Genomic DNA, 19,520 nt, shown 5'->3' on the forward strand with positions numbered 1-19,520 from the left:
GAGAGAGAAGAAAGGGTTAGAAATTAATGCCCCGTTTGGAAGCAATTTTGAGAATTGATTTTATGATTGTTAGGAGAAAAGTGGGAGCCACCTATAAAAGAAGAAGTCAAATTTTACAACTGTAATAATGAAATAACGGTCAAAAAATCAATTTTTTCGAGTGAAAAATCACTCTCAAACACCCCCTAAATTGGGTTTTGAATGAAATGGGGGTGGTCGGGGGTTGAATATTTAGACTAAAATTTAATTTTATAATATTATTATTAATATTTAAATAATGAAATAACACTTGATTTGTGAAAAGAAGAGTTTTAAGATTTAATATTTAAAATGTATACTTAATGGGTAGGTTTTTAGGCAATGTTCTCTCCACAAAAAAAAGTACAGATAAAAACTTAATTATGTTCGTCATGTTCTTTATATTTATATCAGAGGCCAGGGAGCCACTCCCTTCACCCGTATTGACGAGAATTTGACTTCACGAGAAATTGGACAAAAAGCTGTCGAATTTGCATATTTTGCCTCTATTCAAGTAAATTATTGGACCAAATTAGATCAACAAAAAGTTTTTCCTGAGAGCGATTATGCAGATTCTTTAGGTCCACTTACTTACTAATTAGATGATATCTTACTCTTACAAATTTTTAATTGTATATAGTTCAAAACTTCATATATGACGAAGATATTTCATTTAAAAAAGAAATTCTTATATGCCAAAAATTATTAACGTTTTTAAGTGCAGAATGTATGTTACCACTGTGAAAGAATTCATTGGTCCAAGATAGGAATGGCAATTCGAACTGTCAAAACTGAAAACCGTGGTTAACCGAACCGAATGGGACGAAAAAAATCGAACCGATGGTGCAATGGGGCGGGTATGGTATTTGATATTGCTGAACCGCTATGGGGCGGGGCGGGTATGGTATTTACACCCTTGCCCCGAAACCGAACCTATTACCCGTAAAAAAAATAAAAAATAATAATAATAATTATTGGACTTTCCACTATTTTTATCCAGCCCAAAATAAAATTCTGCCCAGCCCAATACATTCACTATACCAGTCGTCCAGCCCAACTCCCCACAGCCTAGTTACCATAACCCATAAGAAATTATAGAATCGGGTTCGGGACCTTCGGGTATATGACTTATGAGAGTGTAATTGTGTGAACCCTACTTCTTACCCTTACTTCACAAATCAGTGAAATCAAACAGACAAACACAGGCCACACTCACGCAGCCGGCAACCATAGCTCCACGCCTGACGCCTCATCGCCTCCAGAGTCCAGACAGTTAACTTCACGACATCACCGGTTCACCCTACAACAAAAACGCACACAGCCACTGTTCCTGCCTCCAACAGTCCTACCACTATTTGAGGTAAATGAAATACCGAATCATCTTCTTCTGCTTTCGCTGTATTTGAATTTTTCTATATTTGAAGGAACTGAAGTGCACGCCCATGTTGAAGTATGGATTTAATTCACTGCATTAGTATTATGGGACATTAGGGAAAATGGGTTTTGCAAAGAAAGTGTTTGATGAAATGATTGAAAGAAGTTAGGCTTTGTTTTCTAAGTAGTTAATATAAATTGAGGACATGAAAGAATTCGTCTGAATACTGAACCTTTTTAGGGGCATTCTTCAATTGTTCGTAGCATCTATCCACATAATCGTCTATCCACGATGTCTCAAGGCTTGTAATGAGTGTTCATAAGTGGTTAACTAGTTTCTGTTGCATTTTATCTATGTAATTTTAGCCATTATATCATTTGGTTGAAAAGTCAGAAATGCTTTTGTTAATGTAGACAAAGGCATTGCAACTTTGGACTGATTAAAGCATTAAGGCAACTATATGTTCCTGACATTCAAGATTTAATTGATATGTCATGAATTCAATCCTTGTTCCCCTAATTCTGCATGTATTTTTACCTTGTAATGCAATTGAATTCTTAATAATATCGGATATAAACACACACGCACAGACGCACACACGAGCTACCTATAGAGTAAGATGGGACTGGACAATTTTGTGCCTTTTGACACTGAATTGATTTCACAGGTTTAATTCTTTGCTCCTCTAGGAGATGTTATGATATGGAAAATAAATCTTTATTTGCTACATTGGGTGCTTATATTTGTTTTTACCACAATTTTAAATGACATCCATGTGCTTGTAATTTTTCTAAACCACTATATTGGCATCACATCTCCACAGGTTCAATCTGTATTTTCTGATTAGATATAGATATGACCTTCCTTTGTTTCTTTAACTTCTTCTATTATGCAGTTCCTTTCCTTAAAAATTGAGTGCCACCAACTAATTCCCATCACTTCACGCCTTTCATTCTCTTCTAAATTGTTTTAGATTGAAAACCTCAATTGAAATGATGCAATATGGTTAAGACTTTCTTTATGGAACCAAGTCCATTAGTTGCTTCTTTAATTGGTTTGAATGGCCATATAATTTGTACTTTCCCAATATTTGTGACATAAAGTTGGCAATCCGTGATTGGAGCGCATCATCTTGCGATGAAATCAAATGGATGGCGTCAAGCATGAAGGAAAAATTTGATAAATATTGAAGTGGCATGTATGAAATTCTAGCTGTTGCAACTATATTGGATCCTAGATACAAGATGAAACTAGTTGAATACTATTTTCCTTTGATTTTTGGAGATGAAGCTCAGGAAGAGGTTGAAAAGGTTAGAGCATTTGGTCATAAGTTGCTCAAAGAGTACAAGAGACCACATCGTTCGACAGAAAATACATATTTGTTTCCATCATCTTCACAATCAGAGTCGTCTACTACTAGTGGAAAACATTCTCGCATGGCTGGTTTTGATACATTTGTTAGCCTTTCTGTTACTGCTGATCATGTAAAAACAGAATTCGATGTTTTTCTAGATGAGCCAGTATTGCCTAGGGTGGACGGTTTTGATCTATTGACATGGTGGAAAGCAAATTCAATAAAATATCCGACTTTACAGAAGGTTGCAAGAGATTTATTAGCCATTCCAGTATCTACTGTTGCATCCGAGTCAGCATTTAGTACAAGTGGTAGATTTGTGAGCCCACATAGAAATAGGCTTCACCCGAAGACTTTAGAAGCTTTAATGTGTGCTCGAGATTGGCTTTGGTCTGATATTCATGGTAGGATGTATTGTTTTATGTTTGTTATTTATGCACTTTCTTTTATTGCTAATTTTTTCCTCTTTTGTGTGTAGAAAATTCTGGTCCTTCATCATATTCCGGAGCTTGTGCAAAGTTTGATGACGAGGATGTTGACGAAGAGGTACATTTTTTTGTTTAAATATTTAATTAAAAACATTATGGATTATTGATTTATTACTCTACTTACATTTCTTATATACTATATAGGAATCGACTTTGAGTTTTGACGGATGCCAGTAAGAGTTGTAGAGAAGAATGAAGATTGAATATGAATTGAAGTTGAAGCTTTTTTGAGTTATTGAATATTGTTTGTTAAATTTGGATTTTGTGTAACTGTGTTTGAGAATTGGGATTTTTTTGCATTTTCATTTGGGATGTATTGTTGTTCGCTACATTAACTTAGTATCATGTTTTTGTTTTTATTTTAATTCGACGGATGGATCAATTAAAAATAATTTATTTTTGTGGTTATTAACGACCCGAGCCGAGCTGAACCGAGATACGAACCGAAATCGAACCGACTTTCGTGATTATGGTGCGGTTATGGTATGACCAAAAAATTGATGGTTCGGTGATGATTTTGGACGAACCGATCCCGAACCGACCAAGTCCAACAATGTACGAATGTATACCATGATTTATAGGGCGTCGCACTGGATTTCTCCCTCTCCCACAACAGTGGAAATGCAGAGGCCAAACGGACCAATCAAAAACCAGAGAAAACGAGTGGAAGAAAAGAGACAACACGTGGCAGGAACCCATGTGCCTAACGGGCTAATGCATACATTACAATGAAACCCCGTCACAAACTAGCAAACAACAAGCAGATAATACTCATAAAACTTTATAAATTAATTTATTCAAGAATTAAATATATAATAAATTGTCAGTGCGTTGGAATGAATTATGATTGAAAAAGAAAATTATATATCATAACATATTCTACTATTATCTATTAGTATTATTATAGTATTATACTAATCATAGGTAGCACACTGGAGTAGTGGTAGTCTGTCTTGTTTTGTGTATGCATATATAGAGAGAGGAGAGGGGAGTTTGCATTTGTGGGCTTCGTTTTGCATCTAATAGAAATGGAGGAAATTGGGTTTTTGGGGATGGGAATAATGGGAAAGGCCATGTCAATGAACTTGCTTCGCCATGGATTTAAGCTTACTGTCTGGAATCGCACTCTGTCTAGGGTAAATTATTTTACAGTACTTGTTATCTAACGGATTATTGATCTATTTTTTCTGATAATATTTGTGTGTTTTCATAAATATATTTTATCAGATTCATGATAATCTTGTATGAAAATTGGGTCTTTTTCTTTTTCCTTCCTTTTTTTTCAGTGTTTGTTTTTTACAGATATTATTTGAGTGAGTATCTGAATATTATGGATTATTCAGAACTATATTTATTGATCAAACAATTAGTTACTGGGGAGGGGAAGATTAACTAATGAGGTTTAAAAGTCTCTTATGTAATGCGTGATTGGAATATTTTTCCTATTTTGATTTATGACTAATTCTTAAATTCAATTTTCATTGTTATTGATAATTTCTTTTATGACCCTCTACAAAAGAAATTGTTTACCTCCAACGATGGATAAGCTAAAGAATTATTTGTCCGATCCAAAAATTTCTTCCTCGATCCCGTTTTATTGTGTTACAACATTTCGGAGAAGCAGCAACTGAAAGCTTTAACTTCTTTAATTCTATAGTTACTTAGATACAAATTCATATAAACAATCACCTTTGTGTCTAAATAATTTAGCACCTTTCCGAGAAATTATTTTATCTTACCTATATGCAGTGCGATGAATTGGTGGAGCATGGAGCTTCTGTAGGGGAAAGTCCTGCAGCAATAATTAAGAAATGCAAGTATACCATTGGAATGTTGTCTGATCCGGCTGCAGCCCTTTCAGTTAGTTGATAATTGCTCATCAATAATTTATGTGAATAACCTTGTGATTTGGAGTATCTCAGTCATAATGCCATGTTTTGGTCACATTTAGGTGGTTTTCGATAAAGACAGTGTTCTAGAGCAAATGGGTCCTGGAAAAGGATACATTGACATGTCAACTGTTGATGCCGAGACTTCCTCAAAAATTAGTGAGGTTAGAATTGGCTGCCTCTACTGAGTCTTCTGTTGTGTAAACTTGAATTCTTTGATGTGCTTTCTCAATGATACTTTCTGTTTTTGGAAGCTAACAGAATTTAAGTGAAGTTATCTCCCTCAACACACGTGAAAACGAAGCACAACATACATATTTACATGCATGTACTTTTTCATGAAACAAATTTGGCTCTGAAGATTAACTTTCTAACTTCCAGATAGATCAGATCGCAGCTATGAAGAACTATTTACCCTTTGAATCCTTTACATTAGTGATGATGCAGTAGCGTTGTGCTCATCCACGTGAAACATAATATGGTGACTGGATCTTTTAAGATTTTTAAGTCAATTGATGTCATCGATCTCCAAGCTTCTATGGATGCGTTTTACTGATGGAAAATGTGTATTTATTATTTTAATTTTAGCTTACATATATAATTCTTGAATTTAATCAGATGGAAATGGGAAACGGAACACGACCAAGAAAGGTACATTCATGTCGGTCATTAAATACTATTATCTTCTGATGCTTTCAGGCAATCACGTCAAAGGGTGGTTATTTCCTTGAAGCTCCAGTGTCGGGTAGCAAAAAGCCTGCTGAAGATGGTCAATTGGTGATTCTTGCTGCCGGAGAAAAGGTGAATTCTCTCGTTTCATTTGTCATTTCCATGGTTGATGTCCTAAGGCTTGTTCACCATATTCTATTCGTAGGAAGATATAAATGAGAATTGAAAGGGATTTTGAAACTATACTTGGATTGCGAATCAAAAGGAATTGATAAGAACAGTGGGGTGGACGGCTCTTTTATATGCCTGCTTTCCCAGTTACAGATCCTTCGCTTTTAACTAAACAATGGAAAGAAAATCATTTTTTCTCATAAATTACCTTTTGCTTAATGTCCCTTTCCTTCCTCCTACCAAACGCAGTACCAGTGTTAGAAAGATAAAGCAAGAATCCCTTGTGGTTGATACATTTAGCCAGTGATTTTTCTCCAGGTACACAGCTGCAGAATTGCTGCGGCATAAATTGGGGAATTTGAGGTCTAATTAACTGAAATTCCTTCATAGCTTTATAACTCATTTGATTAGAAATGAACCTAACATCATTTAGGCTCCTAAAGGAACCTGCAGAAACCCTCTTTATTTGGAATATGCACATTTGATGGCAGTTAATATCTTACCAATAAGTCATTAAATTTAGATGCATTGACTTTAAAGCATGAATGTTTCTTGAACTGTACATGAATGCAACAGCCGGTAACTTTTGAATTGATCCTTCTTTTTGGCTGGAAATGAATGAATGTTTAATGTTCTGTTTGTTTGAATTGCAGGCACTGTATGAAGAAGTGCTGCCTGCTTTTGATGTCTTGGGGAAAAAATCATTTTTCTTGGGACCTGTTGGAAATGGTGCGAAAATGAAACTTGTCGTCAACATGGTAATGGGCAGGTAATGATGCCTTCATTATTATAACACCTTACTCTGCCACAAATTGCATATCCTGTCTCGACATAATTTACTTTTTCCTTAAGTCAACTAATAATCAAATGATGCTTTCACATACTAACTTCACTTAAATAACAAAATCATTTTGAAAATGTTCAACTCTTTCCTTAAAAACTTTGGCCTTCTTAAAGTGGGTGTTCAATTATGTAAAGAGGAAGTAATTATTTCTTTACCTAATTTACGTTGTACAATAATGCTTCCCAGCCACTGTTACCACCCTCACCACTCCAACCATCACCCCTATATATGTTTGATTTAACATAATGGGCCAGGGTGCCCTCTAATTCTACTTATGGTTAGTGCAGTTTTTATATTTTGGTTTGCATGTACATCCATATAGCTAACTGATCGAACTTAACTGAATTACATAAAAATTCCAATTTTCATCTCAACATAGATATTTCATGAAATTGTTTTGATGTATTGAACTGACTGATCTTGTATCACATAGTTTTTGCACTCATACCGAATAATTATGCATTCAAGTACTTCAACAATTTGTTTTACAGTTTTTCTGCTTCTTGGAAGATATTACTTTGTAGTTGTCTTTCTATTTTGCAAAGATGTTTAAGTGCTGTTTGGACAATATAGTGCACAAGATTTAGTTTATTCTTACTAGTAGCGACTTCTATTCAATCCTCATTTCCAAACACGTTGTAGGTGTCTAATTGCTGGCTTGATGCTTCATTTACTATTTCCTACTTTGCAGTGTGATGAATGCATTCTCAGAGGGTCTTGTGCTGGCCGACAAAAGTGGATTGAACTCCCAAACACTTCTTGATGTCTTGGTAAGAACACAGACATAGATCCACTGCATCCTTTCCACCTTCTATTGGCATTCAACTGTTTTTCTGGTTGGTTCTCCCTTCAGGACCTTGGCGCAATTGCAAATCCAATGTTCAAATTGAAGGGGCCGTCTATGATCCAGAGTAGTTATTCCCCTGCCTTTCCTTTGAAACATCAGCAGAAGGACATGAGGTTGGCTCTTGCCCTTGGGGATGAAAATGCGGTGCCAATGCCTGTTGCAGCTGCTGCTAACGAGGTACCACATTAGTTAATTCATGCTCATTTATTATGATGCTTCCAGTTGTTAAAACAAGCATTCAAACTTTGTAGCCATTCTCATTACGGCAATCTGGGCAAGAACCGAGAACACGGAAAATCACAATACATGAAACATGTTCGATTTTATTTTCTTCAAATTTCAATTGTTCCTTTGTGTGTAGGCATTCAAGAAAGCCAGAAGCATGGGATTGGGGGACCTGGACTTTTCAGCTGTTCACGAGACTGTAAAAGGTTCCAAAAGTTCAGGCTAATACTGCTCATCTGAATTGGGACTCGTAGCATTTATGCGCAGAAATTTCTCCATGATCGTGGAATATATATAGCATTGTGGTCATACTTGAAAGCAAAAAAAAAAGATTAATTGGTATATCCACAAGTGCATTGCTACGCGTGGAAGATTTTTCTTGAATTCCCTTTGATTTTGAGATTGTGAAACTTTTGAGAATATTGTGGTATGCAAAACCAAAATATTTCAGAATAGCACAAACAGTACAGAATATTGTGACTAAAATTATCCGGCACTAACGAGGCTCAGGTGCAATCATGCTGAGCCAATACGGGTAATTCCTTGCAGACTAGAAAATATTTTAGCTCACGAACTTGTCCACACTGATTTAAGTCTCAACATGTGTCGACCTGTTCATGCCGTGATGGCTTGCATTTGATTCCCTAGAGTCCCTCTTCCAGAAAATGTGAGAAAAAATCACTCAAGAAAAATGAACCGTAAAGAACCCTGTTTAGAATTGAAGTATTAGGTTGATTCTAGCGGTTAGTAGCCAACCACGTGAGATGTGTTGCAAAGTTACGAAACACTTCATATTAAGTTCTCTTATTGTGAGGACAAAATTACACAAGTCGCTCCACGTAAGAAGGAGAAACGGTGTCTTTCCACATTCGACTCCAGTATTTGTACTGAGTGTTAAAACTGAACGAGCTCAAAAATCTCAATCTGCAAATCTCTACCATTATCAATTCTCCGACTTGGGTTTGAATATGTTCTTGTAGTACTTGAGTTCTGCTATGCTTTCCTTGATGTCATCCGGAGCCCTGTGTTTGCTTTCCTTCCGAGAAGCATTTTTGTTGTATAGTCATATTCGAAAATGAAGCAGCTTCGGAAATTCACTAGAGCTAGAGCATGTTTCATTACTGTTAAAAGTAAGTAGAAGTCATGTTTAGGTGACTGTGTTTTCAAATCAATTCGGATGTTACTTTTTAAAGTTAAAAGTAAAAAATGGTATAATTTTGAAAGTAAATCTTATCTTAATTTCAAAACAAGTAAATTGTTTATTTTTAAACTTGCTTATTAAACTTAGTTAAACATGCTCCTTAAAGTCGATAAGAAGAATGATGTATGGGAGCAAAATGAAGTGTTACATTCCAATAACATCATGATAAGAAAAATACTGTTGCTAGAAATATGAAATAACATTTGTTGGAAGGACACACTTTCTCCTTTGTAAAATCAAAGCATAAGCCTCATCAGTAAGCGTATATTACTATAAATTTATAGGATAGATTTCAGGTTAAATCTCTTACTTTATCTAGTTTGTGTCTGCTCTTGAAATTTTTCCAGGAGTTAACCGCTTTACATGATATTACAAATATAATCCCACAAGAAAGGATACCCAGCAGTTGGTGGTTTACTCTCATATAGAGATTCATTTGGGAAGATATGAAGTTCTTTTTTTCATTCTGAAAGCAAGATATGTAATTATTTGGTGGCATTCCTGTGAAGAAGGATTTAGAGTATTGTGCAATTGAATCATGAAAAATTATATTCTTGTGTTTTTCTCCCTATTCAAACCGTCAAATCAAATCTATATCTACGCGAAATAGGGATGATTAACGAAGAAAGCTTGAACATGAAGATATTAATGCATGAACAAATTTTAGTTTTTACAGATTGCTAAACTTCCAGCCACAGAAGATGGGAAAACACATTACAAGAATCAAAATTCAGAAAACGCAAACTGAAGATAGCACAATAAAATGAGAAGAAAATATGACTACAGAAAAAATTACAGCAAGAAAGGATACAGTTACCTCAATTAACTTGGTTAAATTGCTATCTGAGTATCTGTAATTATACAAGCAATTTCTAATATTCTATCAACTTCAATATTCAAACCAGCAAAAAAGAAATAACGAGAAAGGATCTCACACAATTATAGCGTTTCTTCTAATAAATCATGATTTAAGCAATTGTTTTTCTGCCATTTGTCATGAAGAACGCTAAAGTAAACTAAGCAAAAAGGGATTATTTTCTATGCTGTCTATCTTGGTTTTCTTTTAACCAGAGCAAGAAATATAAAAAGACGAAAACACAAATGTAAAAGCAAGAAAGTTTTCAGCACCCCCGAATCACAAGATTAATTCGTCTGTATTGAGGCAAAGGATACAAGAAATCAAATTAGAAATCAAGTATGTATGTAGGAACTGGAAGAGATCCTGTTAGCACTCACAAGGCTCTTTAATTGAGAGCAATGAGGCTACAAGGATTGAACTTTTTAAGTCATGGAATATATAATCTGTTAATTGAAAAGACAAAATGAAATATATACTAGCCAATTGAATGCAAGTGACAAAGCCCCACATTACCGTGAAAATGGACTATTAATAGAAAAGGAAAACTATAGGCTTAGCAGAAATAACCACCAGAAGAATATTCCATTCCGTTTCTTTTTCTTTATTTTAAATTGAGCCAAAGGGAGATTAATTGTGAAGTAATGCAAAGCTTTAACTGATTTTACAGAAGTAATTCTACTTTGGCTTAGAGAGAGAAGAAATTATAGAGCCAATCATCCTCTAGTGGATCTACTGTAAGCTTTTAGTAACAATCACCCACTCCCATAGCTGTCCGGGAAAAATGTACAACAGGGACGATAACTTAAGAAAAGAATGTTGGAGAAGACTAACGTCGGCAAGAGAAGGCTATTCAGAAGAAGAGATCAGCACAACACTGCATACAAACTAAAGAAACTGAGCATTTTTCAGTTTTTTCTTTTTCAGGGGGATGTCACATCACGGCCATGGAACCTACTTACAGAATAGACAAGGTAGGTTGAAAGTGAACCTGAAAGGTTCTCCCACAAACACAAGGACATGGCATATTTACATGAAAGTCAAAGTGCGATGTGCAGGAAAATAACAATGGAAGGAACAAGTGAAGCAGGCAGGTCATGGAAAACCAAACCTGGAGTAAGGAACGAAAAATGAGTACATATTTGAACCACTTTTACTTTTATCAACGATCGGGAATCAAACAGCTGCTAGGACAAAAAGGAACTCTTGGTCTTTGCTTTAAGAAAAGAGTGTCAGCACCATTCGTGCTCCATAATGAAAAGATCTCAGTTTTTGTTATGGGATAAGAAATGTGAATCGGCCAGCAATTGCAACCCAACTACATTAATGGATGAGATCCCTCATAACAGCCCAAATTCAAGTCAGCATATGAAACATTCCAACAAACAACGAAGTAGGACTCCTCTTCAAAACTAATAAGAACACAGTTAGTTTATATTCTAGTAGGCACAGCCTGCCTCAATATTTGGGTATACTCTATCAACATCTATAAGGAACTACCATTACATGGTGATCCATGATATGCAGAATACCAATATTCATTTCAACAGCCCGAAGATCAAATACTCGCCAGTCGTTTCAAGGTCAATCCACACAAGTGGCGACTTGTACTCTTCTCGAATCAGTTCAGAGCTCTGTTCACCCTCGTTCCCACTTTTTGATGAGTTTCCATCTCCTGAGTGGTTGTCTTTTATCTTACCATTATCTGCATCATGAAAATAATTTTTCTGACAAACCATGCAAACAGATAAAATACTATATTTGTCCATGGTTATGCAGAAACGGTTGAATGTTATAGTTTCATCGTCATGATACTATTTAGATTTTGATTAGCCTTAAAATTTGAGAAAAAAATTAGATTTATTCTTCATGTAGTAAGCAACAGACCTTTCACCCCACATTCTAAAAATAAGGGAACAATAGAGAAGACTCCAGTATCTTTAAAATAAAATCATTGCGGACCTTGTTTCTTGACTCTTTCACCATCACCATCAGCAGCGGTGGCAATCATAGTATGTTCCTTAGCATCTTCCATATCCAGCTCAAGCACTGAGAAGGCATTTGACAGCTCATCCATTTCTTCTAGAAATATGCTACTCTTTGTTCAATAAGCTCCTGGAGACTTACTAACAAAAACCCCAGCATGTGTGGTAGTCTGTTGGGGTAAATTAATATAAAGAAATAAAATCATTACTCCTGTTTAACTTTGTGGAATGATAACAATGCTGAAACTTAAGAATTCAAGACCAATTACTAAACTTAAATATTGCAAATACAATTTACTTTCCATCAGAAAATGACCAAGCTGATGAAGATGTATCATATATAAATACCCACCCACCTCCTTCCCCAGTCTCTCCATACACTATGTAATAGTTTAATCTCTTTATATACTTGATAATCTACTGTAGCGTGCTTCCATGTGTTGCTTGTAAAGTTCCTCCAATTTATTATAATTTGCTTTTATCAAAATTAAGAAAATTTCATTTCCTCAATTTGGTTAGTCTTGGTAAGCAAAGTGAAAAATAAACACAGTTTAAAAATGGAGTATGAAAGTGAACATTTATCAAAAAAGAGCCAATTCTTCCTCAAAAAGTCAAAGTGGGGGTGCCTTTGAGGCTTGAGGAAGCAAAAGGGGATTACATATTACATGCTTTGATTCTTCTCTTCTTTCTTCTTTAATATCCTTGTGTCCATTGTATAGGTTTAGTTCAAAATCTTGGTCGTCATATGGCTTTTATACATATTTTAGACTAAAATAGTGTCAGAAACACTCAGTAGTTGGCAAAACTCAGTCTTCACAAATCACAATAGCATATAATTATGTTAATTAGTTATTAATATTGTGTGAAGTATATAGTTCGTCGATATTTATTGGGAACCTGGATTAGTTTGTTATTGGTGGTGTTGTATTATTCGTCAACAATAGACAACAAGAACGACGCCAAGAAACAAAATTTCCACAGACATTAGGCTTCTCGTTAACGCGACAATTGCAAAAATAATTGAGATTGGGGCAATTGAGGGGAAAGGCCACCAAACCGAATATTTTTGGAATCATATTTTTTCTATCCGACTGAAGCTCCATTTTTTTTTTCACACAAGCAATCCCCATTTGCATGTGGAAATGCGAGTTAAACATGTCGCCGCAGGGACAATGTTGAGAAAGGAGAACAATGTGCAAAGATAGCAACCATATTAGCTCGATAAAAAATTTTTTTAGCTTGTGTTAGCTGCACATTTTTTCAAAATGAAAATGGGATTTCCAACCGTTGTGTACACTTTTTTAAGCCAAATGTGAGATGCAAGTTATGGAAATCATGTCAGGTGAGCCCAAAACGGCTTTATTTCTTTTGAAAGTAGAGGAAAAAATGGGAAACAAACAAGGGCTTAGACTTGGATAAACACTAATTATTTTAGAATGTGATTTGAGATTTCTTTAATTAATCATTTCAAAAATTCTTAATGAGATAGATTTTATGAAACGATTTAAGGGAAGTGGGATTTCATTGACCTTAAATTAAAGCATCCTGATAGAATTTTTTCACAAATGGTTGGATGGCAACATGAAAGCTAAGATCTAGGAGATTTTTTTTTTTTTTTTTTTAAATCCTAGCACGAAGACTCATCGACCCAAAAAAGTGTCTTGTCAACATTGAAACTTGCGTTATTTTCGAGAAATCACTTTCTCTCGTTAAAAACCCAAGATGGACAGTCGGAAAGCTTTAAAAATGTAATCCAATGAGATAATTGTTACTAAAAAAAAAATTTAAAATTTGCATCTCCATAAAAAGTTACGGCTTTAGGAAAATGAAAGTCTTCTTACGAATGAAATGATAAATAAAAATTGACCAAACTCGATATCTTTATCTCGCTAATACATCCTAAAGAATAGATGCTTTTTCGAAGATAATTTTGAAGACAAACTTCAACTCGCAAAACTCGATGCTAATTACCAAGCAACAAATAATATGTAGTTGCTTATACAAATATTAATATTTTATATTTTTAATTAATGGAAAGGAAAAAATAATATCTCAATGATTCCAATCTATTCCACGTCCGTTTATTGTATCCTCGTATTCGTACAACCACCCGAAGTGGCACGTGACAGTATCTCAGAAAACGGGCCGGGGTCAAATCACAGACGGGCGGGTTTAGGGGTTTTTGGTATTTGGGGCAAAGGGTTTTTCTTTTTCGACTCACCCACACACCCTCTACTGCTACGCAGCCGCTCAAGAAGAAGAAGAAATCACTCTTCTTCTTCTTTTACTCTTCAACTCCGTAACTCGAATACCGTCAAATTTCCAATCGGAAATGGCTACACTTATCAATCCACCTACTACTGCAACAGCTCCACCGGCGGCCGGTTCTAGTCCAGCAGCGGCCGAAGCGCAGAAAGTCGATTACATGAACCTTCCTTGCCCTATTCCATATGAGGAGATTCACCGCGAAGCTCTCAGTTCGTGCATTATCTTTTAATCTTAATTTTAAATGCTGTCCCTTTTTTTTTTTAATCTCAGCTTTAGATTTTATTTTCGCGATTTTCCCGTCCGTTCTTGATTTATTGTTTCTACGTAATGCTGAGGGGTAATATATAGTTTTGATTAGTTCTCCCTTTGCATTAAATCATATCTAATTAGAATGTCAAGCCCGGGTAACGATTCATTTCATTCTAGTTCACGGGCTTAGTTCGAATCCAGTGTTACAGTGAGGAAATACTAGGGAAATCATTTTTAACAGTTTGGCTCGAAAGGAGGACCCTGAGTAAAGGTGTATTCATAAATATGTATGGAACCTAGACCTATCTTATACAATTATTTCTGTCCTTTTCAATGATATACGACATCATTCAAAGGCTCAACATTTATTTCATTAGAAGGTAATGAAAGTGAAATTTAGTTTTTGCAGATTTTGCTGTTTTCATCCATGAATTAGGATTCAAATGGAGGCCAAGTATTTTTTATTTTTATTTTTTTTAACCTGAGAATTTTGTTTGCTTAGGACAATGCGGGAGCCAAAATGCTTGAATGGAAGATTCTCGTATTGCTACCCACTTCTAAAATTTTGCCATTTTTATTCTTTGATCTAAATGGTTAAACACTTTGTCATCATAGAAATAAATAAGGTATAATGGAGTTGCTTTCTTTTCTTCTGCTAATAATGAGCCAAGTGTTTTCCATGCAATTAAGAATAAATGGTAACTTAAAAATATGCTGAGTAAAACTGTAGGGAGGAATGAATTTAAGACCAAAGAGAAATCTGTCTCTCAATTACATAAAGGATTGTTGTTCTAGAGAGATTATTTGCCTCATTGACCTGTAATGAGTTGGCTCCACTTGTAAGTGAGCTGGCTTCACTTGTAAGTGAGCTGACATTAAATGCGTACGTCTTTTTACACAGCATAAGTTGTTACCCTTGCACATGGCTCTGTGAATATGCTTTGTATTCTTCAGTTCTAGAAATCTATTTGTTGCTTGGTGTAATTAAGGCGTCCAAAAGTGATAGGACGGGCTTGGGAATTTACCAGTACCATCTTCTGGATCGCAATATAATATTTTAAATATGAACTTTGCTTTCATAACCAAGAGAGGTTGATAGGTATATAAAGGTTACTAATGTCACTGCATTGATTTTATAGATGCATTAGTGAATGGTTCTATACGTTCCTTGCGAATGAGAATGTGATGTTTACTCTATTTTGCTTAAACCAGCTTATGCTGGTGAAATTCCTAATATTGAGGATACTGAAAATGCCACGAAGAACTGAATATGGATGTACTTTAGTTTATGATACACAAATGGAGAAAATACTAATGAAATTGTCATCCTGTCTGAGGAGTTAAAAGTACAGCGATGGCTTCATAACTTAGTCATCAGATTTTAGCCTTCTACCTTTTCAGAACTCACAAGTCTGAACTCTTCCTTGTGTTTCAAAAGTTATTATCAGACTGCTAACGATTTAAATAAATAGTTTGAATTTTGATTCATGTAGATTCAATTGGTGAAATGCTAATTGTCTTGGATGTAATTGGCAGTGTCTCTCAAGCCAGAACTTTTTGAAGGGATGCGCTTTGATTTTACTAAAGGGCTCAATCAGAAATTTTCATTGAGTCACAGGTAGTTTTCCTGCTACTATATTAATGTTTTTACCTGTACTCTAGTTCCCCCTTTTTTCTAATTCTTTTTGGGTGGGGTTTCCTTATCCTTATGTTAATGATTACCGGATGTGCCTTTTGACTGTTCATCAGTGTGATGATGGGCCCCACAGAAATTCCTTCTCAGTCATCTGAAACAATTAAAATTCCCACTGCTCACTATGAGTTTGGTGCTAACTTCATAGACCCAAAGGTTTTTATGTTTTCCCTTATACTATTCATTTGCATTTACTGAAACATGTGGTTTTATTAATTCACGGGGCTTGTTCTTTGGCAGTTGATGCTTTTTGGGAGGGTATTGACAGATGGGAGAGTGAATGCAAGATTGAAGTGTGATTTGTCCGAGAATCTTACTATGAAGGGCAATGCTCAAGTACAATCTATTTGTCAATTACTCAATGATCTTTTTCCCATTACAATTGTTTAAAAGCTGGTGATAAGTGTTCGTTTTTTCTTTAGCTTACGCATGAGCCACATATGTCACATGGCATGGTCAATTTTGATTATAAGGTTAGTTTTTTAACTTCTTCGAAAGTTATAGCATGTCGTTTGGATGCATTTCAGAAATTTATGTATTTATTGTGTAACCTTGTATCTACATATAAAGTAATGCACTGCTATATGGGTATGTCCAGATGGCATGCAACATCATACATCACATATAGTGGCCAACAACTGATGCCAGTGTAACATTTTGTGTGACAAGTTAGGAGCTAATTGTGTCCCCATTTTAACTTATGTACAGGGATCAGATTATAGGACTCAATTTCAATTAGGAAATGGAGCCTTATTTGGTGCAAGTTACATCCAGGTAAATGATCTCAAACTTATTTTCAAAATTTCATTTTCGATTACTTGTACATGCACTAGGAAACTGGAGATTCTATTTATGGAAATATGTACTTTATTAGCTTTTCAGTGTTTATAAATACAATTTAGAGACCTCTATGACGTTCCGTGTGAATGAATTTTTTTGAGAGATTGAATGGCACTGAGCATTCAGTTGAAATAGATGACATGTCTGCCTAAGCATACTGGGTTCCTTTCCCTCTAGTCCACAAGGATTGATACCATATTCCAGGACTATGAGAGCCTATTTTATGAAGCTTGCTAGTTGCTACGCCACCCTTGAGAGAAATAAGTGAATTCCAACGATCTCGAGGTTGTAATGCATAGTATTAGAGCAACTTGGATGAAAATCGTGAAGTGCAACAGGAATTCTACAGTGTTCTATGCACTGGCTTATCTCCTTGATCAAGGGACTGGAACCTGATTTTTCAAATGTAAATAACGTTGTGAGCTTGTCATGAAACACTGCTGTTTCATACATTACTAATTGAAAGTAGAAAAGAAAGTTTGTTATTGGTAGTAACTTGATTATCATGCTAAACATCTGTTGACACTTCTGATGAAATGCCATATTAGCACCCTGGTTAATGTTGTTTATGAATATGTAAGCATTTGTATTGTCATCTTCAGATTTTATTCTTAATCACAATTATTTTGTAGGTTTGCTTTCTGTCTTATTTTGTTAGCTAAGCAACTTTTTATGAGATGTGCCACTTGTGACAAACCATCTCTGCATGTCACTCGTTTTATTCCAGTAGTTTTGAATAATGGTGGCGCTTTTGTATCTGAGAAATAAAAGGCTGTTCAGTCATCTTAATGTAATTGTTGTACACTTGCAGAGTGTGAGCCCTCACCTGTCATTGGGTGGTGAGGTCTTCTGGGCTGGTCAACATCGAAAATCTGGCATTGGATATGCTGCCCGCTACAACACAGACAAGATGGTACAATTTTCTTCACTTTCTATATGAGACTTGCCCTAAATTTGATGCACATTTATCTTATATATTTAATGTATTCACTTGATGTTTATACCTGATCTCAATTAGTTGGTATTCTTTTTTTTTTGCAAATATAGTTTTCATTTCCTTTTTAGTTGCTCATTCAAAGGGGAAAAAGTGTGTGCTTGGATTTTTTCTTATACCATTAAAAAATTTCAATTTTGATGCGCATGTTTTTGTTTCTCTCTAGTTGAACAGTTTTCGATGTGTAATTGTATTTGTTGTTTAACTTGCAGGTGGCAACTGGACAAGTTGCTAGCACTGGGATGGTTGCTCTAAGCTATGTTCAGAAAATATCTGAAAAGGTGAAATTTTTAGCAGTTTGTAAGATATTATGTAGTTTGGCATGTGTAAGTTCCATTTTTGTCTCTTATCTGTTCTTGGAATGGTATCTTACATGTAGGTTTCTCTAGCATCAGACTTCATGTACAACTATATGTCTAGAGATGTTACTGCTAGCTTTGGTTATGATTACATCCTTCGGCAGGTAACTTCAGACCCTCATGTTCTATAGAGTTCCATCCCTTTCATTCAGTTTATCATCACTCATATTTATATTTTGTGATCTCACATGTTGTGAATGAGCTAGTAATATGGTCAGATAATGTAAAATAGAGCATTGATGTAATTTGATAATTATTCTCGTCCAAGTACATATGACACAGTCCAGCATAAAAATGTGAAATTTAATCTCCACTTTTTTTATTGTTGTTAGAAGTTAGAACTCTTGGAATCTTTCATTCTGATGGATTATTTTTATCTGTAAGAGTATTTACTATTTATTGACACCCTCTCCTTCTGCACAAGTAAGATCATCTTCATACATGCATCTCATCATGGTCGGAAAATATTATTACCTTGGCTAGGAGATTCAATTGCTTCCATACTACTTGACATCTGTTCGTCATGCATTTGAAAATTTTCAATCTTAATTGTCTAGAACAGATCTTTGATACCAACTTGTTCTGAGTCCTCTTAAATGACTGATTTTTCTCATTCATCTTACAGTGTCGTCTAAGAGGAAAGATAGATTCTAATGGTTGCGTGGCTGCTCTTCTTGAAGAGCGGTTAAACATGGGTCTTAATTTTATTCTTTCTGCTGAGGTAAGGATCAACTCATTAAAAGATACTGTTTTATTTTAATCACGGCACTGAAGAAAACTGAATCCCCCTTTTATCCCTTTTTTCTTTTCCAAAAAAGTGGAAGTGAACACTTGTATAATAGGCAGTTATCAATTGGAAGTGAGCAACATGGTGATTAATTGCAATTGGTCTAAACCTTTGGCTAGTGAATACCTGTCCCTTTGTCTTACCTTTAGAAGAAAGAGGGTGTCTTTGTACAATCAATCCTTTCTTTTGCTCTCTTTGCACTTTGACATCCTTTTATTTATAGGTGAATTCCTGCGATTCCAATAGTGCAGAAGTAATACTGGGTCCTTCAAATAATTAGGCCATGTGCAGAAGTACATTCAACTTCACATTTATAGGTTATTTACCTGAGAATGAGCTGCTTGAACACCCCCCCCCCCCCCAAAACACAAAAAAAAAAAAAAAAAAAAACTAAAAAAAGAAAAAACC

At 35.3% G+C, this 19,520-nt stretch overlaps 4 protein-coding genes across 4 annotated transcripts; 3 read left to right on the forward strand and 1 right to left on the reverse strand.

Moving 5' to 3' along the window:
- The first annotated feature begins 2,587 nt into the window (after window positions 1-2,587).
- On the forward strand, window positions 2,588-3,535 carry LOC111394091 (zinc finger BED domain-containing protein DAYSLEEPER-like). Its single transcript, XM_023019872.1, has 3 exons — window positions 2,588-3,151; window positions 3,226-3,293; window positions 3,380-3,535. Exons 1-3 carry the CDS (start codon window positions 2,590-2,592, stop codon window positions 3,410-3,412), a joined length of 663 nt encoding a protein of 220 aa, XP_022875640.1. The 5' UTR covers window positions 2,588-2,589; the 3' UTR covers window positions 3,413-3,535.
- Window positions 3,536-4,024: 489 nt separating this feature from the next.
- LOC111393721 (glyoxylate/succinic semialdehyde reductase 1) lies at window positions 4,025-8,335 on the forward strand. Its single transcript, XM_023019399.1, has 8 exons — window positions 4,025-4,371; window positions 4,985-5,095; window positions 5,187-5,288; window positions 5,824-5,925; window positions 6,618-6,733; window positions 7,500-7,578; window positions 7,662-7,832; window positions 8,017-8,335. Exons 1-8 carry the CDS (start codon window positions 4,264-4,266, stop codon window positions 8,104-8,106), a joined length of 879 nt encoding a protein of 292 aa, XP_022875167.1. The 5' UTR covers window positions 4,025-4,263; the 3' UTR covers window positions 8,107-8,335.
- Window positions 8,336-8,424: 89 nt separating this feature from the next.
- On the reverse strand, window positions 8,425-12,014 carry LOC111393071 (oligoribonuclease). The gene is made up of 6 exons (XM_023018472.1): window positions 11,900-12,014; window positions 11,825-11,839; window positions 11,511-11,642; window positions 9,922-9,986; window positions 9,392-9,649; window positions 8,425-8,943 (listed from the first exon to the last, which is right to left on the reverse strand). Exons 1-6 carry the CDS (start codon window positions 12,012-12,014, stop codon window positions 8,824-8,826), a joined length of 705 nt encoding a protein of 234 aa, XP_022874240.1. The 3' UTR covers window positions 8,425-8,823.
- Window positions 12,015-14,114: 2,100 nt separating this feature from the next.
- LOC111393720 (mitochondrial import receptor subunit TOM40-1-like) lies at window positions 14,115-19,424 on the forward strand. The gene is made up of 10 exons (XM_023019398.1): window positions 14,115-14,399; window positions 15,976-16,057; window positions 16,189-16,288; window positions 16,373-16,468; window positions 16,555-16,605; window positions 16,841-16,906; window positions 17,784-17,885; window positions 18,179-18,247; window positions 18,346-18,429; window positions 18,951-19,424. Exons 1-10 carry the CDS (start codon window positions 14,255-14,257, stop codon window positions 19,083-19,085), a joined length of 930 nt encoding a protein of 309 aa, XP_022875166.1. The 5' UTR covers window positions 14,115-14,254; the 3' UTR covers window positions 19,086-19,424.
- The last annotated feature ends 96 nt before the right edge of the window (window positions 19,425-19,520 follow it).

Source organism: Olea europaea, chromosome 4 (genome assembly GCF_002742605.1).
Source record: "Olea europaea var. sylvestris chromosome 4, O_europaea_v1, whole genome shotgun sequence".
Classification (NCBI taxonomy): domain Eukaryota; kingdom Viridiplantae; phylum Streptophyta; class Magnoliopsida; order Lamiales; family Oleaceae; genus Olea; species Olea europaea.

Bases quoted from the DNA above. Each gene is read 5' to 3' on its own strand.
- LOC111394091 (XM_023019872.1), top strand. From the start codon at position 2,590: ATGTATGAAATTCTAGCTGTTGCAACTATATTGGATCCTAGATACAAG. The intron at 3,152-3,225 runs GTAGGATGTATT...TTTTGTGTGTAG, and splicing joins GCTTTGGTCTGATATTCATG to AAAATTCTGGTCCTTCATCA. The intron at 3,294-3,379 runs GTACATTTTTTT...TATACTATATAG, and splicing joins ACGAGGATGTTGACGAAGAG to GAATCGACTTTGAGTTTTGA.
- LOC111393721 (XM_023019399.1), top strand. From the start codon at position 4,264: ATGGAGGAAATTGGGTTTTTGGGGATGGGAATAATGGGAAAGGCCATG. The intron at 5,926-6,617 runs GTGAATTCTCTC...TTTGAATTGCAG, and splicing joins TTCTTGCTGCCGGAGAAAAG to GCACTGTATGAAGAAGTGCT. The intron at 6,734-7,499 runs GTAATGATGCCT...CCTACTTTGCAG, and splicing joins GTCAACATGGTAATGGGCAG to TGTGATGAATGCATTCTCAG.
- LOC111393071 (XM_023018472.1), bottom strand. From the start codon at position 12,014: ATGGATGAGCTGTCAAATGCCTTCTCAGTGCTTGAGCTGGATATGGAA. The intron at 9,650-9,921 runs GCAATTTAACCA...CGGTTTGAATAG, and splicing joins TAATTACAGATACTCAGATA to GGAGAAAAACACAAGAATAT. The intron at 8,944-9,391 runs GTAAGAGATTTA...TTTCGAATATGA, and splicing joins GCAGACACAAACTAGATAAA to CTATACAACAAAAATGCTTC.
- LOC111393720 (XM_023019398.1), top strand. From the start codon at position 14,255: ATGGCTACACTTATCAATCCACCTACTACTGCAACAGCTCCACCGGCG. The intron at 16,469-16,554 runs GTACAATCTATT...TTTTTTCTTTAG, and splicing joins CTATGAAGGGCAATGCTCAA to CTTACGCATGAGCCACATAT. The intron at 16,907-17,783 runs GTAAATGATCTC...GTACACTTGCAG, and splicing joins TTGGTGCAAGTTACATCCAG to AGTGTGAGCCCTCACCTGTC.